At 46.5% G+C, this 25,374-nt stretch overlaps 1 protein-coding gene across 4 annotated transcripts in view; it reads left to right on the top strand.

The window, feature by feature from the left end:
- The window catches only part of kiaa0586 (KIAA0586 ortholog), a 118,662-nt gene that overhangs the window by 55,304 nt on the left and 37,984 nt on the right, over positions 1-25,374 (top strand). For 2 of the 4 annotated variants that reach the window (XM_023994101.2, XM_023994098.2), the window contains 17 exons: positions 3,135-3,207; positions 5,711-6,010; positions 7,166-7,343; positions 7,729-7,911; positions 11,648-11,829; positions 11,965-12,075; positions 15,058-15,150; positions 16,884-17,077; positions 17,273-17,394; positions 19,294-19,478; positions 19,659-19,821; positions 20,103-20,265; positions 20,631-20,896; positions 21,155-21,231; positions 21,350-21,475; positions 21,904-22,096; positions 24,086-24,231. In XM_023994101.2, the coding sequence (XP_023849869.1) occupies positions 3,135-3,207; positions 5,711-6,010; positions 7,166-7,343; positions 7,729-7,911; positions 11,648-11,829; positions 11,965-12,075; positions 15,058-15,150; positions 16,884-17,077; positions 17,273-17,394; positions 19,294-19,478; positions 19,659-19,821; positions 20,103-20,265; positions 20,631-20,896; positions 21,155-21,231; positions 21,350-21,475; positions 21,904-22,096; positions 24,086-24,231 (2,755 nt within the window). The remainder of the gene's footprint in view (positions 1-3,134; positions 3,208-5,710; positions 6,011-7,165; positions 7,344-7,728; positions 7,912-11,647; positions 11,830-11,964; positions 12,076-15,057; positions 15,151-16,883; positions 17,078-17,272; positions 17,395-19,293; positions 19,479-19,658; positions 19,822-20,102; positions 20,266-20,630; positions 20,897-21,154; positions 21,232-21,349; positions 21,476-21,903; positions 22,097-24,085; positions 24,232-25,374) is intronic. The other 2 variants (XM_023994099.2, XM_023994100.2) reach the window with 2 other exon arrangements.

The following is a 25,374-nucleotide window of genomic DNA, read 5'->3' as shown; positions in this document are numbered from 1 at the left end:
CTCACTCACTCACTCACTCACTCACTCACTCACTCACTCACTCACTCACTCACTCACTCACTCACTCACTCACTCACTCACTGACTGGGTGCTTCAGAAGAGTAGTCTGCAGCATAACAATACAAATTCTCTCTCTGGATGAGTTTTAAAATAGGACTTAATTCCCTCCCATACTGAAGAAACTACATTATACCAGAGAAATATCCTTACTGGAGGGAACAAAGCTCCTCAGACCACAGCATTTGACTTGACTGAGCCGCATGGGTTCATTCAATACGACCTGACATGGTATTCTAATTCTATGGATTATACATGGTGTGAAGGATAAGTCTGTCCAGAGAACAGGCAAAGAAAGCAACCATAGAATTCCAACATAAAGGAAAGCACAGTAAACAGGTTATTAAGATGGTATCATCACATACCAACCACACAACACACTTTACTACGGTATGATGCTTTGCTGGTTTTTATGTCGACTCAGTGGGACACTACTCCCTTCACCTCAAATGTCAGCTTATTTGCTAATTGTCTCCAAAATGGCAGCCGGCAGCCGGCCGCAATCAGCTCTGAGCTAATGTCAGAGCATGAAAACACAAACACACTGATTGATGCAGCTGCCTCCACCCCCCCACATCATAATAGCGTTGATATTTTCCTTCATTGAAAAGGTCACGGGACGGGGATGGGGCTGCCAGATGCTCAGGTAAGGGGGAGGGAACTGTAGCGGATGGCTTGACATCCCCCTCAAATGTGACTGGATGGTTGCTTGGTTGCTTGATGGATTCAGTCGTTTGTATTGCGTGACATTGCAAAATGAGGCAGGGGTGTGACTTAATGCGTGCCATCTATTTCCACACAACATATTAATGAAGCCATTTGCAAACAAAGATGTGCCTCTATCTCAATTGCTCAAACAAGCGTGACAGTTTGTGCTCTGTTTACTTGTGTTATATCTCACCAGGTGGGTTCAGTGAGAACACACTTGGACGGGCGTCCTGGCCCTGGTCCACACCTGTCTCTGCCTGTCTGCAGTATCTGTGTTCCTAGAGTTGGTGGACTCTTTCCATTTTCACCACTCCACAACACTCCTGTTCTTTTTCAAAAACTGTTCAACATTTCTTTTGTTTGGCTTCCTCAGCGTTTTGCTGCTGGACACATGTTGTCTCTGGCTTAAATATGAGTCCTGATATCCCCTGTCTGTAAATTAGAAGCAGACAATTTTTCAAACAAAACATTTCTCGGCAGGGGTTCATTCAGGCAGCCTTGTCTGTTGTTGTTTCTGTGTTGGATTACAGAATAGTTGAATCGTAGTGCTCTCTCTCCTAGACCTCATAGACGGTGATGCACTGTTCCTGTTTTTCATATTCCAGAGAATTTCCTGATGCTGTTCCAATGGGGATATTATGCCTGCAGACAACTATCATTAGGCCTAGTTCTGGTCATTTCCTACCATCTGTATGAGTCATTGCATACTGGCTGTGTGATTCCCAGGCCTCTGCTTTCAGCTCTCATTTAAATGTTTTACATAGAATTTTGTCCAGCAGTTGATACGTTTGCCATCATGGACAAGCCTGTTTCAATAAAGGTATAATCAGGCGTGCTGTTGTTATGCCACCATAATGGGAGGCTTTGAACATTCTAGAATAATAATAGTACAGGTTTGTTTTTCGAAGCAAGTCGTTTATTGAAGGTCACATGCTGAACTGATGACTGACACACTTGGGCGGCAGGTAGCCTAGCGGTTAGACCGTTGGGCCAGTAACCGAACGGTCGCTGGTTCGAATACCCAAGCCGACAAGGTGAAAAATCGGTCGATGTGCCCTTGAGCAAGGCACTTAACCCTTATTTGCTCCAGGGGCGCCGTACTACAATGGATGACCCTGTAAAACAACACAGTTCACTGCACCTGTGACAAATTATTATTATTATTATATATTTTTGTGTCTGGAGGCATCGCCTGATTAGGTAGATCCATCCCAGATCACACACTCAAAGAGACACCCGGGCTTGGAGCTAACGCAGCCATGGAGGGTAGCTTCATCTGTATGGGTAATGAGGTTTGGGTCTGTGTCAATAAAGCTCAACTCCCTCTCCTCTACCCTCCACTCTCCCTCTCCCCTCCCAATCCAGCCAGCTGCTCACCTCACAGCAGAGACCAGACCCCCCCCTCTCACTCCTCAGGATCTCAGAGGGAAAGGGAGATGGCATTTTTCTGCCCAGAGACAGCGACTCTCCCCTCAGCATCAAAATGAGGAGCTAGCTGCCTCCCTGCCTGGCTGACGCACGCACACACACACACACACACACACACACACACACACACACACACACACACACACACATACACACTTGCGTAAACACACACACACACAGCAGCCCTGGTGGGCTTTCCTCACTGAGCTGCTGCATTGATTCTGAGTTCTGGTAGGAATCTGTCAAGCCTCAGTACCCTCTCTCTAACTCTTATTTCTTGTTCTGTCTGGATAGCTGGCATGGTGCTACAGAAATACAGAAGGAGAGGAGAAAGTGGGATCTGCATAATGTGGTCTACCCTCTGATTATATCGCTCTGCCGTTCTCATTTCCATAGCTGATGAACTCAAATCAAATTGTGTTTGTCACATGCTTCGTAGACGACAGGTGTCGACTAACAGTGAAATGCTTACTTACGGGCCCTTATCCAACAATGCAGAGTTAAAGATTAAAATAAAAAGTAAAAATAGCATGGCTAGATGTAGGGAGTAGAAAAAAAGTGTATTTATCTGTTGTGATGATGACACAGTACAGTATATTAGGGATATACTAGATCATCTGGTTCCAAGTGTGTGTTCATATGAGTAGACAGACAATGCTCTAGTCTAGTGGATATAGCTAGCTACCGGTTTAGTTAACATGAACAGTACGCACCCATTCATGTTATTGTGACACATACTTAATAGTCTTGTTAGTGTTTCCTCATATGGAAACATATCAAGCGCTGTGTTATGAGTTTACGTTGATATGATTGAGTGTCCTGGGAAGAGCAATAATGTGTGATTTATGTTATGTGGTGTGGATGGGGGATATGTACATTCCGTTGGTAAGTAGGGACGTTGGCCGCAAGCTCCAGCACGGTAACGCATCCATGTGTTACAGGGACACCACAGAAGAAGTCAGGATTAAGAAGACAGTGGATGCATGGATCAACGCCCTGAGTAAGGATATCCAGGTGAGTCAGTCAGAAGGTCACCTTGAGTTATTTCAGTTGGTTTGTTCCAACTGCCATTTTGTTTTTGGTCCAGTTGGATCAGCATATGGTGCACAACATTCATGTCCAATTGAATAATGCTTGATCAAAGTGTCTTATGAACACCCGACACCCCATAAGATATTACATTTCATTGACATTACTCTAAGTAGTATGCCAGAGTGGTATGCGATCCAGAAAACTATATTTTTCAAGTCAAGTCTTTCAACTTATTTTCAACCCTTAGTCCTCCTCTGAGAGATCAAAATAATCCATGCAATTTGGTTTAAATGCTCTGTGCTGTTTGAAAGTAAATATCTCGGCCACAAAAGCCGTGAGGGACTGAGTTCAGCCGCCCTTTTTTCTAGGCTTTGCAGCAGAGAGCATATTCCAACTTGTTCTCTCTTTTCTTTCTCGTTTTTGAAAATTGCTTTCTGGCACAGTTGAGAATTGACTCAAACTCAGAGTTGATGGTAGGTTCACAATTTCACTGCGGTAGAAGAAGAGTAATGCTCCATAAAAAGAAGTGCGTTTGAGCAGCGGTACAGGCTGCTGACTGTGCCAAATAAATGTCCCCAGGCTTTCAGGTCCTCAAGTCCAAATATCTACAGTACCAGTCAAAAGTTTGGGCACACCTATTCATTCCAGGGTTTTTCTATTTTTTTTTGCTATTTTCTACGTTGTAGAATAATAGTGAAGGCATCAAAACTATAAAATAATCATGTAGTAACCAAAAAAGTGTTCAAATATACAAATCAAAATATATTTTATATTTGAGATTCTTCAAAATAGCCACCCTTTGCCTTGATGAGAGCTTTGCACACTCATTGCATTCTCTCAACCAGCTTCATGAGGTAGTCACCTGGAATGCATTTCAATTAACAGGTGTGCCTTGTTAAAAGTACATTTGTGGAAGTTATTTCCTTCTTAATGCATTTGTGCCAATCAGTTGTGTTGTGATAAGGTAGGGGTGGTATACAAAAGATAGCCCTATTTGGTAAAAGTCCATATTATGGCAAGAACAGCTCAAATAAGCAAAGAGAAATGACAGTCCATCATTACTTTAAGACATGAAGGTCAGTCAATCTGGAAAATTTCAAGAAGTTTCTTCAAGTGCAGTCGTAAAAACCATCAAGAGCTATGATGAAACTGGCTCTCATGAATCAGGCCTTTATGGTCGAATTGCTGCAAAGAAACCACTACTAAAGGACACCAATGAGAAGAAGAGACTCGCTTGGGCCAAGAAACACAAGCAATGGACATTAGATCGGTGGAAATCTGTCTTTTGGTTCCAACCGCAGTGTCTTTGTGAGTAGGTGAACGAATTATCTCCGCATGTGTGGTTCCCGTGAAGCATGGAGGAGGAGGTGTGATGGCGTAGTGGTGCTTTGCTGGTAACACTGTTTAGAATTCAAGGCACGCTTTACCAGCATGGCTACCACAGCATTCTGCAACCATACGCCATTCCATCTGGTTTGCGCTTATTGGGACTGTCATTTATTTTTCAACAGGACAATAACCCAACACACCTCCAGGCTGTGTAAGGGCTATTTGACCAAGAAGCAGAGTGATGGAGTGTTGCATCAGGTGACCTGGCCTCCACAATCACCCGACCTCAACCAAATTGAGATGGTTTGGGATGAGTTGGACCGCAGAGTGAAGGAAAAGCAGCCAACAAGTGCTCAGCACATGTGGGAACTTTCAAGACTGTTGGAAAAGCATTCCAGGTGAAGCTGGTTGAGAGAATGCCAAGAGTGTGCAATGCTGTCATCAAGGCAAAGGGTGGCTACTTTGAAGAATCTAAAATCTAAAATATATTTTGATTTGTTTTAGCACTTTTTTTGGTTACTACATGATTCCATATGTGTTATGTCATAGTTTTGATGTCTTCACTATTATTTTACAATATAGAACAAATAAAGAAAAACCCTGTAATTTTGTTTTTATTTATTTAACTAGGCAAGTCAGCTAAGAACAAATTCTTATTTACATTGACGGCCTACCCCAAACCGGACGACGCTGGGCTAGTTGTGCGCCGCCCTATGGGACTCCCAATCACGTCTGGTTGTGATACAGCCTGGAATCTTCACTATTATTCTACAATGTAGAAAATATATATATATTTTTTTACCCTTGAATGAGTAAGTGTGACCAAACTTTTGACTGGTACTGTATATAATTAATCTGCTGAAACTGAAGAAATTTGTTTCAATTACGGTCATGGGATGCGTCCTAAATGGCACCCTGTTCCCTCTATAGTGCACTACTTTTGTAGTGCTTTATAAAGGGAATAGGGTTCAAATGTGTCTCACGGCTGGATGTTGTCTGTTACTTGTCTGTAGCATCTGAATCCATCGTCTTTGTGAGAGGCTTTCAGTCTTAGCTGAAGAAGACAATTACCATTTCTGAACAAATGACTATCCTAGATAGAGCACTAAATGCTGTCCTCAAGTCAATCCGCCGTTGCTTGGTTGTTTTTTTGCAGGCCGATATCACGAAAGAAGACCTTGTTGCTCAGACGAGAGCTAAAGACAAAGTCAAAGAGTCTGCTGCTGCTGCCCTCGTGTTGCTCCAGAAAGACAGAGGGACCAAGAAGGACACCGCCACCTTTAGGCGTAATGACGTGAAGAGCAAGATTCAGACTGGTGGGCCTCGAGCAGCAGGAAGTAAGCCCTGTCAGAGAGCAGGCAGAGGACAGACAGAAAGCGCTGAGGAGCTGAACAACAAACGCAAACACACCACTGGCCCCAATGTGAGGCTGAGACTATCTCCATCTCAACAGGTGGTGAGCGACATGACACCACTGAACCTACTCTCTATTCCCTATATAGTGCACTACTTTTGACCAGGGCACTATATAGGGAATAGGGTGCCATTTGGGACAAAGACGACTGCTGCCCTGCCAGCTCTCAGCCTCTCAGCTCGATAAATTCAGCCTCTGACAGCACTGAACCATACTGAACTTCATTTCACTCATCACCAGACAATTAGCAGCGTGACATCACAGCCCGTATCTGTACTGTCTCTTTGAACACAACTTTCTGTCTTTGCTTTTCTGAAACCCTGTATTTACTTATGTCATCTATTTTAGTGTTGCCTGACTTATCCACGGGAACCGAACAACAAAGTGGTCACCCCACTCCGTCGCACGTCTTGCTAATCTTCCCATCTGGATACAAACACTGCATTTCTGAAGCTTCCGCCACGTCGATTTAACTAAATGAGGTTTTCTAACTGGCCATATGTTTCCTCCCACATTGATAAGAAGCAACCAGACAAAGAACGAGCCTGCTTATCTCCAAGTTGCATACCTTTTTTGCTTAATGGCCGACCGCGTTGCCATGAGCCCGAGAACAACATACAGAACCTAGCAACCAGGACAGTGCTTAGTTTAGTTTAACCCTGTGTCAGCTCTATCCACTTACAACTTTCAGTTTCAAGTTTTTTGGGGTCACATATACAGCGGGTGTAAAACAGGTCAGTGACATGCTTAACTTGCCAGCTCTTTCCCAACAATGCACAATAAAGCTAGTAACATACATACGAAATAAAGCATGTGAAATGGCAGAGAAGAAGAAAATAAATATGAGAATGCAGTTATACAGGTCTTCTATACAGGTCAGTGCAGTATCCATGGCCGTTACTTTGTGTAGAAACCTGTTAGGTGTTCTCTTTATTACTCAAACACAGGAAGGAAAAGCCACACAGACAGCACTTCAGATATAAGGTTGAATGTCCAACAGAAAATAGCTTGAGGCTGAGAAAAACATCACTCGGTACAAGAATCAGTGGCGCTGATGTGCAAAAAGTAGCTTCGTCGGTTCCACAGACACACACACACACACACACACACACACACACACACACACACACACACACACACACACACACACACACACACACACACACAGTAGTGTTTGATAGTGTATTCTTATTACAGAGTCAGTGTGGAGAGATGAAGTCAAACCAGGATGGAGAGGAGTATTTGGTGAAACTGTATGGGAAGGCTCTGTACGAAGGCAATCGGAGGACACTGAAGAAAGGGCCCTATCTCCGATTCAACTCTCCCTCCCCAAAGTCCAAAGCCCCGCGGCCAAGAGTGGTAGAGAGTGTGAGAGGTGAGTGGTAGAGAGTGTGAGAGGTGAGTGGTAGAGAGTGTGAGAGGTGAGTGGTAGAGAGTGTGAGAGGTGAGTGGTAGAGAGTGTGAGTGGTAGAGAGTGTGAGAGGTGAGTGATAGAGAGTGAGAGGAGAGTGGTAGAAGGTGTGAGTGGTAGAGAGTTTGAGAGGAGAGTGGGTGAGAGGTGAGAGGTGAGTGGCTCACCAGAGAGCTCAACAGGCTTATGTCTTCCCACAGTTGTTCATGTGACGTGTTCTCTCTGTCTCTTTCTTTAGCACTTAATCACACGCTCTCTCCTCTCTCTCCCTCTCTCTCTCTCTCGCCTCTCACACCTCCCTCCCTCCTCTCTTACCTCCTCTCTCACATCCCTCCCTCCCTCCCTCCAGGGGTGAAGATGAAGTCATCGAAGACCCAGACCAGTCTCCCCCATGGACGGTCAGTCTCCTCTCCCCTGTACCCGGCCGTACCCAGTGAACCTCAGTACATCTTCAGCCCGACCCGTGGACGAACCCAGTACCACCCTGGGACCTCGCTGGAGGGGTACCTCATCCCCATGGCCATCCCACTGGGTGAGACAGGACTCTACCTGGGGCTGATATACCCATTTTACACCACCGTTCCGACCCTTATTGTTCTGACTCGGACACCAATTCCAATTTTCCCATTGGAAGCTAGCTAACACAACTCTCTTGTTGACATCGGTCTTATTTTCACCCCTTTCTCTACTGTTTGTTGGCTGTGCCTCGAAGGCCATCTAGCTCCTCACTGCAATTAAATGGTTCCCGGGCTGACCTATTATAGGAGTGTGGTGCCTCAGTGTGTGGTGTGCCACTCTGTTCGTCTCCATCCTCTCTCAGCTGAAAGGTCACTGGATTGTGACACAGACCAAACACACACTGGCACAAAGTAATGTTGAGGGGAGACGAGGAATCTAAAGGCCTTAATTAGTATTACAATGAAGCTTCTCAGTTTAAAACTTAATTATAGCTTCTTTTCCCTCCCTCTTTTTCTAATTCCGAACCTCTATTTGAATAAACTACAAGTAGATCCTGGCTCTCTCATTTGTTTGAGGAGCTGCATCTGATAGACTGCTTTCTCAGGCAGTAGTCATTTTGCTTATTGAAAGCTTTTTGGCGTAGCAAGTTTTATTTTTTAACCTTTATTTAACCAGGCAAGTCAGTTAAGAACAAATTCTTATTTTCAATGACGGCCTAGGAACAGTGGGTTAACTGCCTTGTTCAAGGGCAGAACGACAGATTTGTACCTTGTCAGCTCAGGGATTCGAACTTGCAACCTTTCGGTTACTAGTCCAACGCTCTAACCACTAGGCTACGCTGCCTATACGTTTTACGTTTTATGACCTCGCCTAAACTTCTATTAACATTCGTTGAATTTATATCGTTATTTTGAGAAATATGTTTATTTTATTTTTGTTTAAAAATGTATGAGAATATCCTCAGCACCTCCACACAAAAAGCTAAATGAGCATTTCTGATAGGAGCTACAGTAATAACCTGTAATTGGCCAGCAGCCAAGTAAAATTAATGACGCGTCGTATCCGAAATGGAATCAAATTGAATTAAATCAAATATTTTTGTTCAAACAACGGGAGATCGTTTGTCTCTTGTCTCCTGTCTGCTTTGTTGACCTCAAGTGCCGGTGGGGTTTTTCAGACGGAGAGAACAAAAGAAATCCGGTAATAGCATCTGCAATGCAGTGTCTCTCTCATTACTGTGTTAGAGAGAGGGAGAAGTTCCTTTACTCTCTAATACAGACTCATCCCCATGTGTTAGTGGGACACACAAACACACACACTTGTTAGTGTTGGGGCTTATTTGGGAGTGTCTTGATGGTTCCCTCTCAAGGACAATAAAGGGTGATTTATCAGTGTGTCTGTCTGCATGGGGGTTTGCCTGATTCCTACCACCGCAGCATCGTAATGCAGTCCCATAGTAAAGCTCTATAGCTGTTATGCAGTCTAAGTCTGGGTAGCTAATTCTGACAATTACGTTCCTATAGCAGCATATATATATAATCGATGTCATACATGTATCATTTGAATACTCTTTGTGCCGGTGAGACAGTGAACCCAGTGCAGCCAGTCAGAGTAGAGTACCCTGTAGGGATCCTAACTAAGCCTTTTAACTAAGCAGATTTTGTTTATAGATTTTATTGCTGACAGTCGGAAGGTAGAGAGGGAGACCGAGAGTAGGGGCAGAGGGCACGTGTGGTCTGGAGTCTGCAGCAGTACCACTAGACCAGACTCTGCCACTCCTAAATAAGTAGGCCTGAGATGAAAGTTTCTGGCTCCCATTAATAACTGATGAGGATGGTAACTTAGTATGTCTGGAAGGGGTTAGGACTGGGAGAGCAGAGCAGAGCAGTCGGTCTGAGTGTGTGTGTTCGCTAGTCAGAGACAGAGTGTCACGTTGTGAGGGTATAGATTAGAGCTGGCCTAATTCTTCTTCTCTGGCTGTGCATCCCCGGGGAGGGAGGAGGCCTCCAGGAGCCTGCCAGCCCTTTCATCTGCTGCAGATGCTCCCACTCTCACTCCCTCCGACACACAGAGGCACAGCTCAGGACAGCCAGCTAGCTCACTGACTGCCCCCCCCCCCCCCCCCCCCCCCCCCCCCCCCCCCCACCCCCCCCCCACTCCCCCCCCCCCCCCCCCCCCTCCTCTCGGTTTCTCTCTCTCTCTCGCTCTCTCTCTCACTCACTTAACACCGCAGGGCAGGTTGCTCTCCCCTCCCCTGCAAGCCGGTTTTAGGAAGTTGTGCAAGAAGAAGTTTCTGGGGTTTGCAGTCAAGGCGTAGAGACAAGTCTTCTATCAGAGTGGTTGGTCAGACACATTGGAATCTGTGTGCTGCTTTTCTTGCTTATGAACCCCGTAGGTATCACTGTACAGCAGCAAGGCCACACTCCTTAAAATCACTCCACACACTGAGTTCTTTGTTTCCCATCTCGTGCATGTTGTTGGTCACTGGGTTTGAATACCAACATTCTGCGTCAGTTCATCTGTTCCTTGTGTCTCATTATCTGCTATTTTGGCTTGGTGCTCCTTCCAGTTCTATTTACATTCAACCCGTCTTGGGGCGAGGAGGACGACTGCAAATTAGCTGGGATGGTTTTCCTATACTGCCAGCAGTTACACAACCGACCAACCCTGCCCACGTGTTTTCCATAAAAAGTACTTGCACATTCCGAATGACTCAGAGCCACTTGCTCTGAATGAACGAACAGAAAAAGAAGTCACCCTTTTTGGATGCCCTTCAGCCAAATTATGGAAATCATAAAGCTTATGTTTCCCCAGCTACGGGCTCAGAGCTGGATAAACAGCTTTCTGTAGTCCGCTGTGCGCTGAGCAGATTTACGTTAATGTAATCCTGTGTGTTATATTACAGGGTAGTGGTGGTGGTTGGGGTGGGGGGGGTGTTTTAGGGCTGGGCTGCATGGCCATGTGTCCCTTAATATCTTAATAGGAGTTAACTCATCAACAGAAGCCTTCACCAACGAGTCTAATAACAAATTATACAACCAAACTACACTCTGTCTGAACTTATTAGCTAGCTAGTTTTCCCAAACTCCTCCTCGCCAAACAGATGCCAAACTTTGCGAGCGCCGAGCGGCGCGGGTCCAATGGGCGGCGTCTCAGGTTGGCAGATGTGTGGAGGACAAAAGAGTGATGTGTGAGAGTTATTATTTAGGATGTCGTTTACAGCCCTCCTCTTCCCACAACGAAACCGAACAGCAGCTCAGGAGAAATAAGAGCCAGGTGTGCTCACTGTTCTTGGCGCTTTGTGCTTTCCACAGGCGGAGCGAGCCAGCCATGGGAGGAGAGCAGCTCTCCTCTTAGCATGCCCAGCACGTAATGCTCTTCACTGTTCACTACCCCCGTGTTGTGTAAATACGGTTGAGATATTATCTGCTCTGCACCAAGGGGATATACTCTATGAGCTGGACGGGAGAGACAGAGAGTGGAGGAGAACGAGGGAGAGAGAGAGAGACGTACCCCTCCCTCTTCTTAAGTGCATCTAGCTGCGATATTCTACCCTCCCCTTGCATGTATCATCATACGCTAGTGCTTGAAACAACAAACAACTGCTTTTTTCCCTTGGTGACTTTTCGTTGACACTAGCTCAGTGCCATGATATAACCAACCACCAGTGTTTAACAGTATTGCCTAGACACTTAGCAGGAAGTACCTCTTCAGCATACGGTTTAGTTTGATGTTGGTGTCTGCTGCCTTTGGGTCTTGTGTGTCTAATTGAGACCGTATTTGACATGTCTCCCTCTCTCTACCTCCAGGCCAGCCCAGAGTGGATGGATTGGCCCCCCAGCCCTCCCGTGTCCTCATCAGTGATTGGCCAGTGACCACCTCCATGCCCCCCTCCTCACCCAGACCGGCCCCTGCCCCCCGCAAACCCACCGTGGCCGTGCCGGAGGTGAAGTCTGGCCCGAGGAGAAGACAACCACAGTTCCAAGTGCAAGTAAGGCTCAGCCTCATTGGTCAGCATCGATATCTGCCTGGTTGCGGACAATCATCCCAAATGTAATGGCGTTGTTGTGTGGACTGTGTAGTCTATATTTGAATCATGCGTCTGAAATCTCTCTGAATGCACCAGGTTCAGCCCAGTGTGAATATCGAACCCCACACGCCAACTCCAACCCCCAGCCAGAGCCCAGCTCCCTCTCCACCACCTCCTCCTGCTGCTGTTCCTCCTCCAGACATACAGGTACAGTAACACCCCAATGAGAAATGTGACATACTTGTCTCCCCCCACCCACCCCCTAGCCAGCTGCGTGAAGGCCCAGTATTATGCAGTAACATAATGTAACATTATGCTGTAATGGGCTCAGCCTCAAAAACATCCATCAATCAGCATTTAGACCAGGCCAGTGAAACGTGTGGTTGTACTACGGTGTGCAGCCAGGACTGCACTCAGCCAGGACTGCACTCAGCCTTTCCACACTCCCCAGGACAAAAGACACCCCCCCTGCTTGCCCCCAGACCGGGACTCCCTTCTTGCTGAGTCCACAGACTGGGGTAGAAAAGGAGCATTGAGTGAGAGGTGTAACAGTAGCCGTATGGGGAGAGAAAGGAGGGAGTGGTCCCAGGACTGGGGGTTGTCCGTGCCTGCCGTGATGCCTGCTCCTGTTCTGTAGACACCAGTGTTTCTTGCCTGCTAACGTTTCCACAGGATGCATCCCAAATGGCACCCTATTCCTTATATAGAGCTCCACTTTTGATTAGAGCCCTATGCACTATATAGGGAATAGGGTGCCAGTCTCTCCCAGACTGTTTGATTCATGACGCCGCTAGCCTTCCTCAGTAATGTCTCCATGCTGGACTGGCTGTGATGGTGTTGTGGGAAGAGGGCCTATAATGTATCCCGTATAGCAGCTTGTGGCATACCATTCACTGGCTATAGATGGCAGTTTGGCCCTCTGAGCTTGGCCCTGCTCCAGACCGCGGGGGCTTCTGATGGCTTATAGGAGAGTTTTTTTCTCTTCATGCAGCACAGCAAATTTTTTTGCAATGTATGTGTGTGTGTGTGTGTGTGTGTGTGTGTGTGTGTGTGTGTGTGTGTGTGTGTGTGTGTGTGTGTGTTGCTCCCACGCAAATATTTCCACCGTGAGTGTGTGTGTGGAAGTGAATGATTAATAAGACTCACAGGAGGTTGGTGGCAGCTTAATTGGCGAGGACGGGCTCGTGGTAATGGTTGGAGCGGAAAGAGTGGAACGGTATCGATCACATGGTTTCCGGGTCTTTGATGCCATTCTATTCGCTCCGTTCCAGCCATTATTATGAGGCGTCCTCCCCTCAGCAGCCTCCACTGACAAGACTGTGGTGGAGCCTGCCAGGCTGCAGTGCTGCTCACACTTAAAGGCCCCGGCCACTCACTCTCTCTCTCTCTTACAAATTCAACTCCGCTCCAGTCAGGCAGGCACATATGGTTGCCTGGCAACGGATGTGGGTTATCAATCTCTGTGCTTGCAGTGGGAGTCAGTCGATGCAAGGACAAAGCAGTGCTGTAGAGGTATGGCTGATGCCTGACTGCTGCAGTGAGCATCCTTCCTCCTCCTCATAATACTGCTTGTCACATACCAGTTATGCTGATTGCAGCTTTGGTTATGTCCTAGAATTGCTGAAAGATTCCTGGAGTCGGCTATCCAGTTTCCGCCGGTGATCTAAATGTGTTCTCATTCCTATCACCGTCCTGGCAGGAATGTCTTTGTCATGAGCACTCCTTCAGTTGAGTCATGTCTTGCTATGTACTTGATATTCTAGCATTCCACACTGTCTGAGGGCTACTTTTGAGAGATTAAAAATGTCCGCTCCGCTGTTCTTTGGTTATCAGTTTAGTTTAGAACGTCGTAGACCTGTGTTTGTTCATTTTCTACGAAGTCTAGCCACTGAGCAGGGAAGTGTGTTTTAAGTGTGGGTGGCCGTTTTCTTCCTCTGTCTCACTGAGGTAGTAGTGAATCACCTGGCCACTATTGGCCTGAATCTGTCCGGTCCATCTCTCACCCCATCCCCTCTCACCACCTCTCTCGCCCCCCCCCCCCCCCCCCCCCCCCGTGCTGACTGAGTGGAATGATAATGTGTTGGTGTGGTTCTGTGCCTCTCTCTCTGCAACACTCTGCCCTCCAAGTCCTGGAGCTTTATCCGCAGTCCACAACAAACACCGCAGCTCTCAGTTCTCTCACACTCACTCACCTACCGCCACAGATGGCCCAATCCAACCCAGACGGCCCAATACAACACAGCACACACATAGTTGCACTGGTAACAAACAAACTCAGCAGTGAACACTCATTAGCACAATGGTATTCCTTATAATGACCAAATTCCTTACCCGGTAGCCTAATAGCACCTGTCAATCAAATGGTGTCAGTCTGTTAAATGTTAACCTCTGCTACTCCGTATATTACTGGCATGCTGCAAGGGGAGTCAATGGGAAATGAATCAAGTATTTGAACCAAGCGTGTTTTTGTGTGTGTTTACTACAGCAACCAGTGCATATGTCCCATGTATCACAGGCCTCTCAATCAGTCATAGCAGTGTGTTTTCTGCTGAATACGGAGGCTTCGCTCTCCTGTAATCCTGTGCTGTGTGGGACAGTATGTGAATAAACCCGGTGCCAAACACTGGTTTCAGTCTGAGCCACGGTTAGCTCCTTGAACTAATGTGATAAACCTTCCAAGTTGATTCGGAGACCACACTACATGGGGTGAGTGCACTGTATGTAGGGAATAATCAAGAACACCGGTGAATGGTGCTCGTATTGGTACCTCCTGCGATCACGCCGAAAGAAGTCACTGCGCTTGAAGAACAGTTGTGTTTTTCCTATCATAGATTCAATATTTGGCCGGGCGGGACTCGGCGAGAGGCTACCGCAGATTTTCGATCGGCCCGTTGTGTTGGATTGATCGGGTTGTACTTTATGAATGGAAAGCGTTGAGTTGAACGCGCTTCATAATTGTCTCTCCCAGGGCGTTGTTGTTTATTGTTGACGGTCAATAGCCGTACACACATCTTAGAATGTCACCACAACCCTATCGATAATAATAGGTTTTCCAGGCATTTGTCATTGTCTAGCATGAACTGCAGGTCTGCCATAGCTGGAGGGGAATGAGTGTTAATTCTCCTTTTGAACCCAATAGTTAGACACGGGTTAAATAAGGACTATAATCTATCCGTCCTCTTATTGCAGAGTGTGGCAGGGACGCATGATGAAGAGAGGGATGATGAGGAGGAGAGCGTTTTCCCCGGAACACATTTCCTGGAGGTTGCTGACATTGCCCAGGTAGAGTCCATTTGAAAATCCATTTTGCGCGTCTGTGTCTGTGCGTGCCCAGTCCTGTGTGTGTGGGAAGTATGTGGCGTCTGAGTCACCAGCTCAAGGGCATCTAGAAATCAGGTCTGCTGCTTCCAACACTTTTAACCCCTTCCTTCTCCCTTGACGTTCACCTCCTTGAAAGGTTGATTGAAATATTGCAAAAGGAATAGATTATTTTATTCATTTGATTTTCATACAGTGTGTCACCTTTGCATGCCAATGAGATAGCGATATTCAGAGCACTGCCACAGAGCTTTGAATTTCTCCTCACTTCCACACATAAAAAAAAAGAATTCAAGTCATCATAAATGGATGTTAATTTAATTACAATCTCTCGTCAATAATAGGCCTACGTTTTTTCACCTTCTATTGTAATAGCTGTTGTACGTTTTCTCTTTGTTTGATGCACTGTCTTTCTCCAGTAGTCCTCCACCGTGGCTTCACTAGGAATTTGTATATTATGTAAACCTACATCCCCTCAATCAGCAAATCCACACAAACCATAAGCTTTCCATATTCACCGCTAACAAGCAGCCAAAGCAGCACTGACGCAAATCGGGCCATTAAGGCAGGTTCCTCGCGGTCACACAAGGGCAAATAGTTTGTTAACATAGAAATGCTCCTGTTGTCATGATTGTGTAAGGAGGCTTAGGAGAACAACAGGCTCCATAGCTGTCAGAAAGGAAAGAACGAGGAAGAAAAGTATTGGAATAAAAAGGGGGTTTGAATTGAAGAACATCTCTATGGTTCCACAGTGCCCTCCTTTGGTCGGGAAGTGAACTACATTCTCAAACAAGGCCGATTTGAAATGTAACTTTGTGTGGATTTGATATGCAATGGAAATAATGTTAGGAGAGGGAGTTTCACATTTGGTAGAAAATGGTGTCCCAAATGGCAAAAGTAGGGCACTACATAGTGAATATGGTGCCATTTGGGATGTATTAGTAGGGTTCAGTTGCTGCCTGCTGCTGAATCACTGGGTTACTCAGTCCTCCCTCTCATTGTTTCAAATTGTGGTCATTTGGATCAGAGAGGTTGTTCCAAGAAGTAATGCACACATTTCCAAAAAAGTTCAAGCTGTAAAAGTTTTAATGTGATCTGGAACCATTGCCCATAATTAAGCTCTTTTTAAAATTGCGATCTTTCCCTGCAATCACTCTTTAACGTTTCCCAACAACCTAATAAAGAGTTGTGTTTTTAAAACCCCATCAAAACAATGCATCCAGTCAAAAAAGAGAGATCATGAAACATGGGCTGACTCTGTTGTGCTACACAACCGTGTATAGACGCCAGCTACTAGAGTGTCCCCACCTCAACGCCTTAGCCCTAACAGTGTTTAGCTATTTATTTATTTATTTAAATGTTTTGACGAAGCAGAAAACTTCAGTCTCCTTTTGGCAGGCAAACCCCACTTTCCCTCTCTCGTTCTCTCTCTCTCTCGCCATCTCGCCACTAGAAATGAGATAAAAGAGACAGCTTGACGCAGCCTTCCCTGTCTTTACTGCCAAGGAATCTGCAAGTAATGCAAAACCAGTGACCAAAACCTACTAAACGGACACCATAAAGCCAGAGCAAGGGATCTAAAACCCCAAATCACATTTTTGTCCTGACCTTTCAGGCCTCCAATCCTGCTACTAGTGTATCCATCTAGCGTTCCCCACCCATCTTTTTCCTACAATTAAAATGTATTTTTCCATCAGGATCCAGAGGAGGAAGAGGAGGAGGAGGAGCTCCATGATGGTCCTATAGAACTGAACGGTCTGGCCTCTCCTCCTACTGCTATGTACCACGGTCCTGTGTTCCCCTGCTACCCTGCAGAGCCCCTACCACCCCCAGACCCTGTCCTCAGCTCCATCCAACACAGAGAGACCCTGGAGAACAGGCTGGTTGACTGGTGAGGAGGATAGCATTATGTTACGCAGTGAAGCTGAACACTGTTTTTTATGAATGCAGAATACACAAGCCACATTGCAATGTCCCTACTGGTGTACTACTTGGAATACCAAATTCATGCCAACAGGCAATGTGGAGTTCACGATCAGCATAAAGGGAGCTAGTTAGAAGTAACGGGGTTTGTTTGTTCGTTTAGGGTGGAGCAGCAGCTGATGGCCAGAATGATCTCCGAGATGTACCAACCCCCTCTAGCTGACCCCGCCCAGAACCAGAGTCCCTCCCCCTCCGAGCCAGAGGACAGTGTTACCTCTGACATCGGTGAGAACTGGGACTGGTTACATAGTGTACCTTAACAGCATGATAACCCTTAACCTGACTCCCTTAAAGCACTAGTTCCATGTGGCTAACTTGGTCATGCTCACCCTTACTGTAACTTGCCACATGCATCATCAGGATGATGCATGTGGCAAGTTACAATTTGCTTTCTGAAAGTCTTATATCTTGAAAACTTTATTGCTGACGTGCAAAACATTTTGGGACTGTATCAACAGTGAACTAATTGAACAACAATACCAAAAGGTAGTTTTTGAGTGGATTATTCCTTTAATCTCAACTCTGATGTTAACCATCACGGGAAACGCCTTATGTGAGAACTTGGTCCTTTCACTGCAAAAGGTCTAGTCCTGGTCAGGTCATCCCCATGCATGTGGAGCTGAGCCCAGCCAGCAATGATGCATTACAGCATAGCTGTGGTCTGGGAGATTCTGGTAGCCATTTTCCTCAGGGAATTTGTGTGGGGCTCTGTGGTACAGGGACTGTGTCAGTGGGGCTCTGTGGTAGCATTGTGAGTGCTGTTAGCCATCCGATGACATGCGAAACACTACTTCAAGCTCAACGGCTTTGTCAAGCCACCGACCACAATCCTCATGTTCAGGAATCCCAAAATGTCCCTCGTGGCTTTTAATAAATGAGCTCAAATGGGGTTCGTACGCCTGCTGAGATATTGACAGACATGAAACTGAATAGATGAACTATACATCATCCCCTTGAGCAATGTTGCTGGGCTGTTTATAACTCCATGCATTTTACATTTTAGTCATTTATCAGACGCTATATTCATTTTAAGATAGCTAGGTGGGACAACCACATATCACATATCACGGGGGGGGGGGGGGGGTCTGGTTAGTGCTGGTAATGTTTATTTTTTGGGGGGTGGTCGAGGTGAGGAGGAGGATTAGCTTCGGGGGAAGCTGTTCCTCCATTGGGGTGCCAGGACAGAGAAGAGATTGGACTGGACTGAGCGGGAGCTGCCGTCCCGTAGGGGTGGGAGGGCCAAGAGACCTGAGGTGGCAGAACGGAGTGCTGGGGTTGGGGTGTAGTGTCTGAGCATAGCCTGACGGTAGGGAGGGGCAGTTTATTTTGCTGTTCCATAGGTAAGCACCATGGACTTGTAGTGGATGCGTGCTTCGACTGGAAGCCAGTGGAGTGTGCGCAGGAGCGGGGTGAGATGAGAGAACTTGCCTCATTGAAAGTTATGCCTCATAGTTTCTTTGAGTGCGAGCTGTCTGTCGTGAAAGACATGAAAAAGACATGTCAAAGCCCCAATATGATAATACAGTTCCTCATTAAATCATTGATTGCTCTTTCTCATCTACTCGGCTCTGCTTCTCCTTCTTCTTCGCTGCTACGGATTGCAGTCAGAACACTTAAGAGAGGCAGTGGCAGCGAAGTTAGCGGGCCATTGATTCAGGTCGTCTCCCAAACGGCACCCCGTTCCCTTTGTAGTGCACCCTTTTATAGTGCACTCTATAGGTAATAGGGTGCCATTTGGGACGTTGCCTCACGCTCTCATCTAGTAGGAAGATCAATGATGTATCACATTTGCAGATGAGGCCTCCACTCTGTGATCACTGGAGGGTTGTCAGCACTTTTTCCACTGACTCTGCTACTTCCCTTTAGACAGAACAGTAAGAAGAATGAAGGGAAAATTGCTGGGCTTCTTTTGTGCAGTATAAACCCAGCTATTGGATGTGAACTATTCTTTTAATTGTGTTGTTGAAATGATCCAGTATGCAAAAATGGGTATACCAGAATAGTAGATGTTCAGTAGTGAGACTCCGTTTTGAAACTTTGTGTCCGTCCGATAAGAACACAGATTTTGGTTTTCTGTTGCAAAACGCGCTGCTTCAATGTGCCCTACTGAATCTGTGGTTCCAGTGGAGGCTGCGGGTGGAGAGGGCCTACAGCTGTTTGTGGACGCCAGTGTTCCTGTGGACTCAGAGCTGATCAGACAGTATGTGAACGAGGCACTGGCAGAGACCATAGCCCTGATGCTGGGACAGAGAGAGGGACAGGAGAGACCTGTAGCACCAGCCAAGCCTCAGGATCCTCCGCCACAGGAGGTAGTGTGTACAGTCAATCAATCAATCAATAAATCAGTCTTTACTGTATAAACAAAACATTTTTTATTTATTTTGAAATAGTATTTCTAATCTAACATTTACAATGAGATATTTGTTCCTTTTTCTACAGTATTTTATTGTATTTGTATTCTTTCTTTCCACAATGTGGTGCTGTTGTAGGAGCCCTTGGTGCCCACCCCCGTGCCCACCCCAGAGCCCAGTGTTAGTCCTGGGCCCCCCAGCAGAGGCCTGTCCCCACTGGCTACCCCACAGGCTTCAGAGCAGGGGACCCCCCAGCAGTCACCCAGAGAACCCCAGCCACAGGAGCCTCACACACCTGCAGGTCTCATAGCATAGTTACTGTATCTCCATTACACAAGCACGCTCTGCGGACTCCGTCTGCGGTCACAGTATGAGTAATTGAGTGGTCCATGACTAGGGACCAGAGCTTTTCATGATCATGTGACATGATAAGGTAAAACTCAGGGCCCTAGTTATAAGCAAGGACCTAGAGTTTTTCTTGTGCTGGTCACGTGGTCAGGAAAACTTGGGTTTATCCATGATAGATTGATCCCCAGCCTATCCAATGAGATGCTGAACATTTCTGTTCCCCTTTGATCTCAGACCCAGAGCCAATAGTGACCCCAGTCACCACTCCAGACCCCTCTCCCCTGGCGGTGTCCCCTCCCTCGGGCCCTGCCGGACCCTGGGGAGACGCATCGCTGCCCCTGGCTGAGGAGCAACCCCACTGCCCTGTAGAGGAGCAGGAGAAGCACAACAAGCCACTGTGAGTCTGCCTGTCTGCTGATTCTACTGTCCGTTTGTCTGACTGAATGTCTGTCTTTCTTTCTGAATGGTGGAACGGCGTGGGGACCTCCCTCAGAAGGCAATAAGGGTACATAGTGGAGAGTGTAGGATGCACTGCTTGGTGTGGTTGTATTGTACCACAGCTCCCCCTGCTGTCAGGAGATTACAATGCAGTTAGAGTTACAAAGAACATGCGAAGATAACACACAGGCCTGGAACATAGATGGTTATTGGTTTTAACCTGACCGAGTACCACCCATCCTACTAATATCTCCTCTCTCTCTCTTTCTCTCTCTCCTTCTTTCCCTCCATCCCTCCTTTCCTCCCTCTTCTCTCTTTCTACAGAGTGATGTCAGTGGCTGAGGAGGAGCCTGTCAGTGTGCCTCCAGTCCCACCTGTAACCTCCAGCCCCCAGACCCTGTCTCCCCGCTCCCCTACTCCACCACCCCCACCTGGGCCTCAGACCCCCTCCACTCCCCCCTCCTCCTCGTCGTCGGAGGAGAGTACCAGCAGCAGCAGTAGTTCCACAGTCACTGGGACAGACGCGGCTGCTCGACACATCTCAGAGGGAGAGCTGCTCCTCAGCTATAGCCAGGCGGCAGCAGCACGAGGTGAGATGGATAGACAACGCAGCTCAACATGCGTACACACACACACACACACACACACACACACACACACACACACACACACACACACACACACACACACAGTGTTGGGGCTTATTTGGGAGTGTCTTGACGGTTTCCTCAGACGTCGGGTGGTCTGCAAAAGGCCATCCGTTCCTAAGATTGTAAACTCCATATTCATCATAGTGTGACTATTATCATGTCAAACCCATTGATGCCTTTTCCTCTGTTTCCACCCAGCCTTTGAGGAGGAAGGCTTCTATGTTCCCTATCTAATCAACAGCTTCTCCAGCTCGCTGCAGGAGGTTCAGGACATGGTGAGTGGCACAGTCTACACTGCTTTTCTTTTACTAGCATAACGCTGTTATTCCAAATGTCCAAATGGCTACCATACACAGCAAACATGCTAACCGTTACATTTTCTGTGTCACTCAGGACTACGACCCTCCCAGTGAGGGTCAGGTGAGGAGGCCTGTCATCCCGGCTCACCACGACCCCATCCTGTCTCTATTGGCTAAGATGGACCAGGGGGTCATCACGCAGACACGCCCTGACCCGGAGGTAACTATCAGACTACTGCACTGCTCCGTACATACTGGAACCTTCTGTTGTCACTGCTGTCCATGATTCTACTTATATGGAATGCCTGTCTGATATTTGTCCTGTTGTGACATTGTAATGCCTCTAGGTGGCAGGTTTTCCCCATTTGTTAATGCATGCCAAAATGGAAGGTGACCTTATTGTGTTTTTGCATAGCATTTATGCAAGGGAAATCCAATGAAATGCAATATAGGCAAAAGCTTTGGCACAGTGTACAAAAATACTGGGTTAATGCTGACTTGGAATAAAAAAAAATATTGTGATTCGCAAGCAAACAGCCAAGGCATTTAGCCCTTGCAGTGCAGGGTCATGTTCAGAATGGCAGACCATAGCCAAATGTTTTGCACAAGCTCAGTGAGCTGTGACTGCTGTGTCCCCCCAATCCCCAGGAGTCCTGGGAGGAGGAGGGAGAGGTCAGCGAAGGCCAGAGACCCAGGCTGCATCCTGCAGGGGAGAGGCTAGTGACTGGACACTCCCTCACTGTCCAGCCCTGGAACAGGACAGTGACCAAGACTGGGACAGAGCCCAACCCCAGACAGGGACATGTCTCCTCCCCAGGACAGCTCACCCTGCAGTCAGCAGGTAGACCTGGAACCCCACGGCAACGTTTCTCTTTCCATTCTACCTCTGTTCCCCCTGCCTAAAGGAGTTTGGGGTATATACTTGTTGGATTCAAATGACAAAATATGTTGCCTTTTAAAACTCTGGACCAGAACCCACAAACGACAGACTTACGACCGGACTTCTCTATCTCATTAAAAATGAATCGATATGAGGAGAGGAGAGGGGTACTAGAGATACAAGACAGCGTAAGAGTTGATATGGTGTTCACGGACACAGGGGAAGGGAACAGGGAGGAGAAAGAGAGGAGAGGGGGAATAGAGCTGTTGACACCACAGAGCAGAGCCACAGTGCTGAGAGAGTTATCCTGAGTCATAGGGGAAATCAGACAGCCTGGATTCTCCATCAGGGGCTGCTGGGAGCATAGAGAGGCCAGGCCAGCGGAAAACCACTGCTGCTGCCTCGTAGGGGGACTGTGTGTGTCTTTACGTCGTCTGCCTTCCAGATATAGTATGTAATCATGTAATTCATTGAATTTATACAGCACTACTAGAACCCAGAACTAGAAATGACAAATAAAGACAAAAGGAAGTGGGATAAGGGTTCTTAAAAAGATGATGATTCACATGATATAGGAGGAGGAGGGGCGGCAGGTAACCTAGTGGTTAGAGCGTTGGGCCGGTAACCGAAAGGTTGCTGGATCGAATCCCCGAGCTGACAAGGTAAAAATCTGTTGTTCTGCCCCTGAACAAGGCAGTTAACCCACTGTTCCTAGGCCGTCATTGTAAATAAGAATTTGTTCTTAACTGACTTGCCTAGTTAAATAAAGGTTAAAAAAGAAATATATACATATATAGTGGTGATCATAACCAAGTATGGCAGGGGAACTAGAGATGTCCTCGGTTTCCCATTCCTGGTATGTTAACCATAATGTCCACTCTTAACTAGGCCTCTTCTCGTAAAAACTTAGCACTAATCAGTGTTTGACACCCTGCATACTGGTGTTTCAGTTGATACAAATATCCAGTTTAGAGCTGGATGAAAAAGCGTGAAATGAATACTGTAATATTTACTTAGTGGTCGAAAAGCAACATGCGATTCTGTTACGGTTGTCGGTCACATGTTGTGAATGCTCCTCTGTGTTCACATGGCTCTTTAGACACTGTGTCTAAGTCCTGCATCCACTCAGACAGAAGAACCTCATAGCAGATTCCTATCCTCTTCCTGTCTTGGCCAAAACCAATATTTACCCAACTCAAAATCAACTCGACCCGCGGTAAAAAAGAGCTCCAATGTTGCTTGGAGACCAGACCAGAGAGAAGGGGGGGAACCCTGCAATCCAAGCAGAAAAGACAGGGACTGTATTAATGACAGAGGAAGAACTCAAAGCCATTTTGTTTTCCACTCAAGCTGGAGCTGTTTGGCACTACTTATGAACAGTGCCCATAGGACTCTATAGGGTGCAATTTGGGATGCACCCTACTTTTTAATAATTTAGCAGACACTCTTATCAAGAGCAACTTACAGGAGCATTAGGGTTAAGTGCCTTGCTCAAGGGCACATAGACAGATTTTTCATCTTGTCGGCCCGGGGATTCAAACCAGCGACCTTTCCGTTTCTGGCCTAACGCTCTTAACCCCTAGGGCAGCTCTTGACACCAACAGACTGGCGACTCAATTACAATATCACTGAGCTGACACAGAGCCTGTAAAACAGTTTGACAACCCCTCTGTTGTGGCTTATCCTGAAAAGCATGTCAAACCCCATGTTTTGGCTAGAGAAACCATTGTTTGTGTGGCTTTGTGTCATCTGGAAACACTTTCAGACTGCAACGCCTTGTGTTTGGACTTGTGAGAGCGTTTGAAGTGACAGGGCTCCCTCTCCTTTCGAGGCTACGTTGCATGGACACCAGTCATTGATGTTATAATTCTACATGATACTGTATATCTCTATTAGTGGGGAAATGTTAGCTAGGCTTGGATACGGAAGAATGAAAGTGTGTTTCTACAGATGTTACAGATGCAACGAGCTTCCAGGACACTCAGTGGCCAGTTGACATCAGAGTCCTGGATGTGGAGCCAGAGATGCCAAATCAGCCTGACACCTCAATGTCACCTCCACCAATGGAGGACTCCGTCTCCCACTGTTCACCACAGGCAAGCATTACACATTTATACTGTACACAGCATCTGCTCTGAACGCACGCACACGCACACGACACACACACACACACACAACACACACACACACACACACACACACACACACACACACACACACACACACACACACCACACACACACACAGCAGACCTGGCTTTCACGCTGTGTTATTCTTGGCAGCTAGGTAGGTGAGGATAAGGTTCCACCATGTTGTGTTTCTGTTAAAGATATAGTTGATTTGAGGACACTTGCACAAGAGAAGAGTCTCTTTCAACAGCTGTAAGAAGGATTACCCAATGTGCTTCTTTCACCCAAGATGCATTGCAACCTAATCTCTTAGAACAGATCATCTTTTTCCATATCAACTCGGCTCATAGGACAAGACAGAGAGTACAGCCATGTGCTGTGGCTGCGTCCCATATGAAGGATCAGGAGGATTTACTATTCCCTATGTATGCAATGGGGTGCCATTGGGGACGAGCCATTATCTTCTATAAAACTGGTGCAGATGTCCTCCTGTGTGAATCATTGGCTGGCTGCAGCAGCCTCCATACAGTATTGTCTGGTGTTGAGTGTTGACAGTGACAAACAACAACCAGTTTAATTTTTTTTGCCCCGTGTCCTGCCTCCACATGCGCCAAATGCAACAGTGTAGACTTTACAGTGAAATGCTTGCTTACTTGCTCTTCCCAGTGACGCAGAGTTTACAAAATATATATAATAAACATACAAAAGGAGGATAGATATCAATATAGTATCCTCCTTTTGTTCCTATATTTTCTGACTCAGTTAAGCAAAGTGGACTCTATTGTTGAGTGTTGACACATGAAACACGCTCATCAGTCGGGATACCAGATCTGGATGCAGCCCATGTGTGTGTTTTGGGATTACTCTTCTTAAATGGAGACATCAAAACAATGTGTTGGCTTCCTCCTCTGCTTTCTGTTGTCGTCTGATCTCCTTCGAATACAATGTCTACCCTACCGACAGTTGAAGTTGGAAGTTTACATACACCTTAGCCAAATACATTTAAACTCAGTTTTTCACAATTCCTGACATTTAATCTAAGTAGAGATTCCCTGTTTTAGGTCAGTTAGGATCACCACTTTATTTTAAGAATGTGAAATGTCAGAATAA

The sequence above is a fragment of the Salvelinus sp. IW2-2015 genome, linkage group LG9 (assembly GCF_002910315.2).
Source record: "Salvelinus sp. IW2-2015 linkage group LG9, ASM291031v2, whole genome shotgun sequence".
NCBI lineage: Eukaryota > Metazoa > Chordata > Actinopteri > Salmoniformes > Salmonidae > Salvelinus > Salvelinus sp. IW2-2015.
This window is presented reverse-complemented; position numbering and strand designations above follow the sequence as displayed.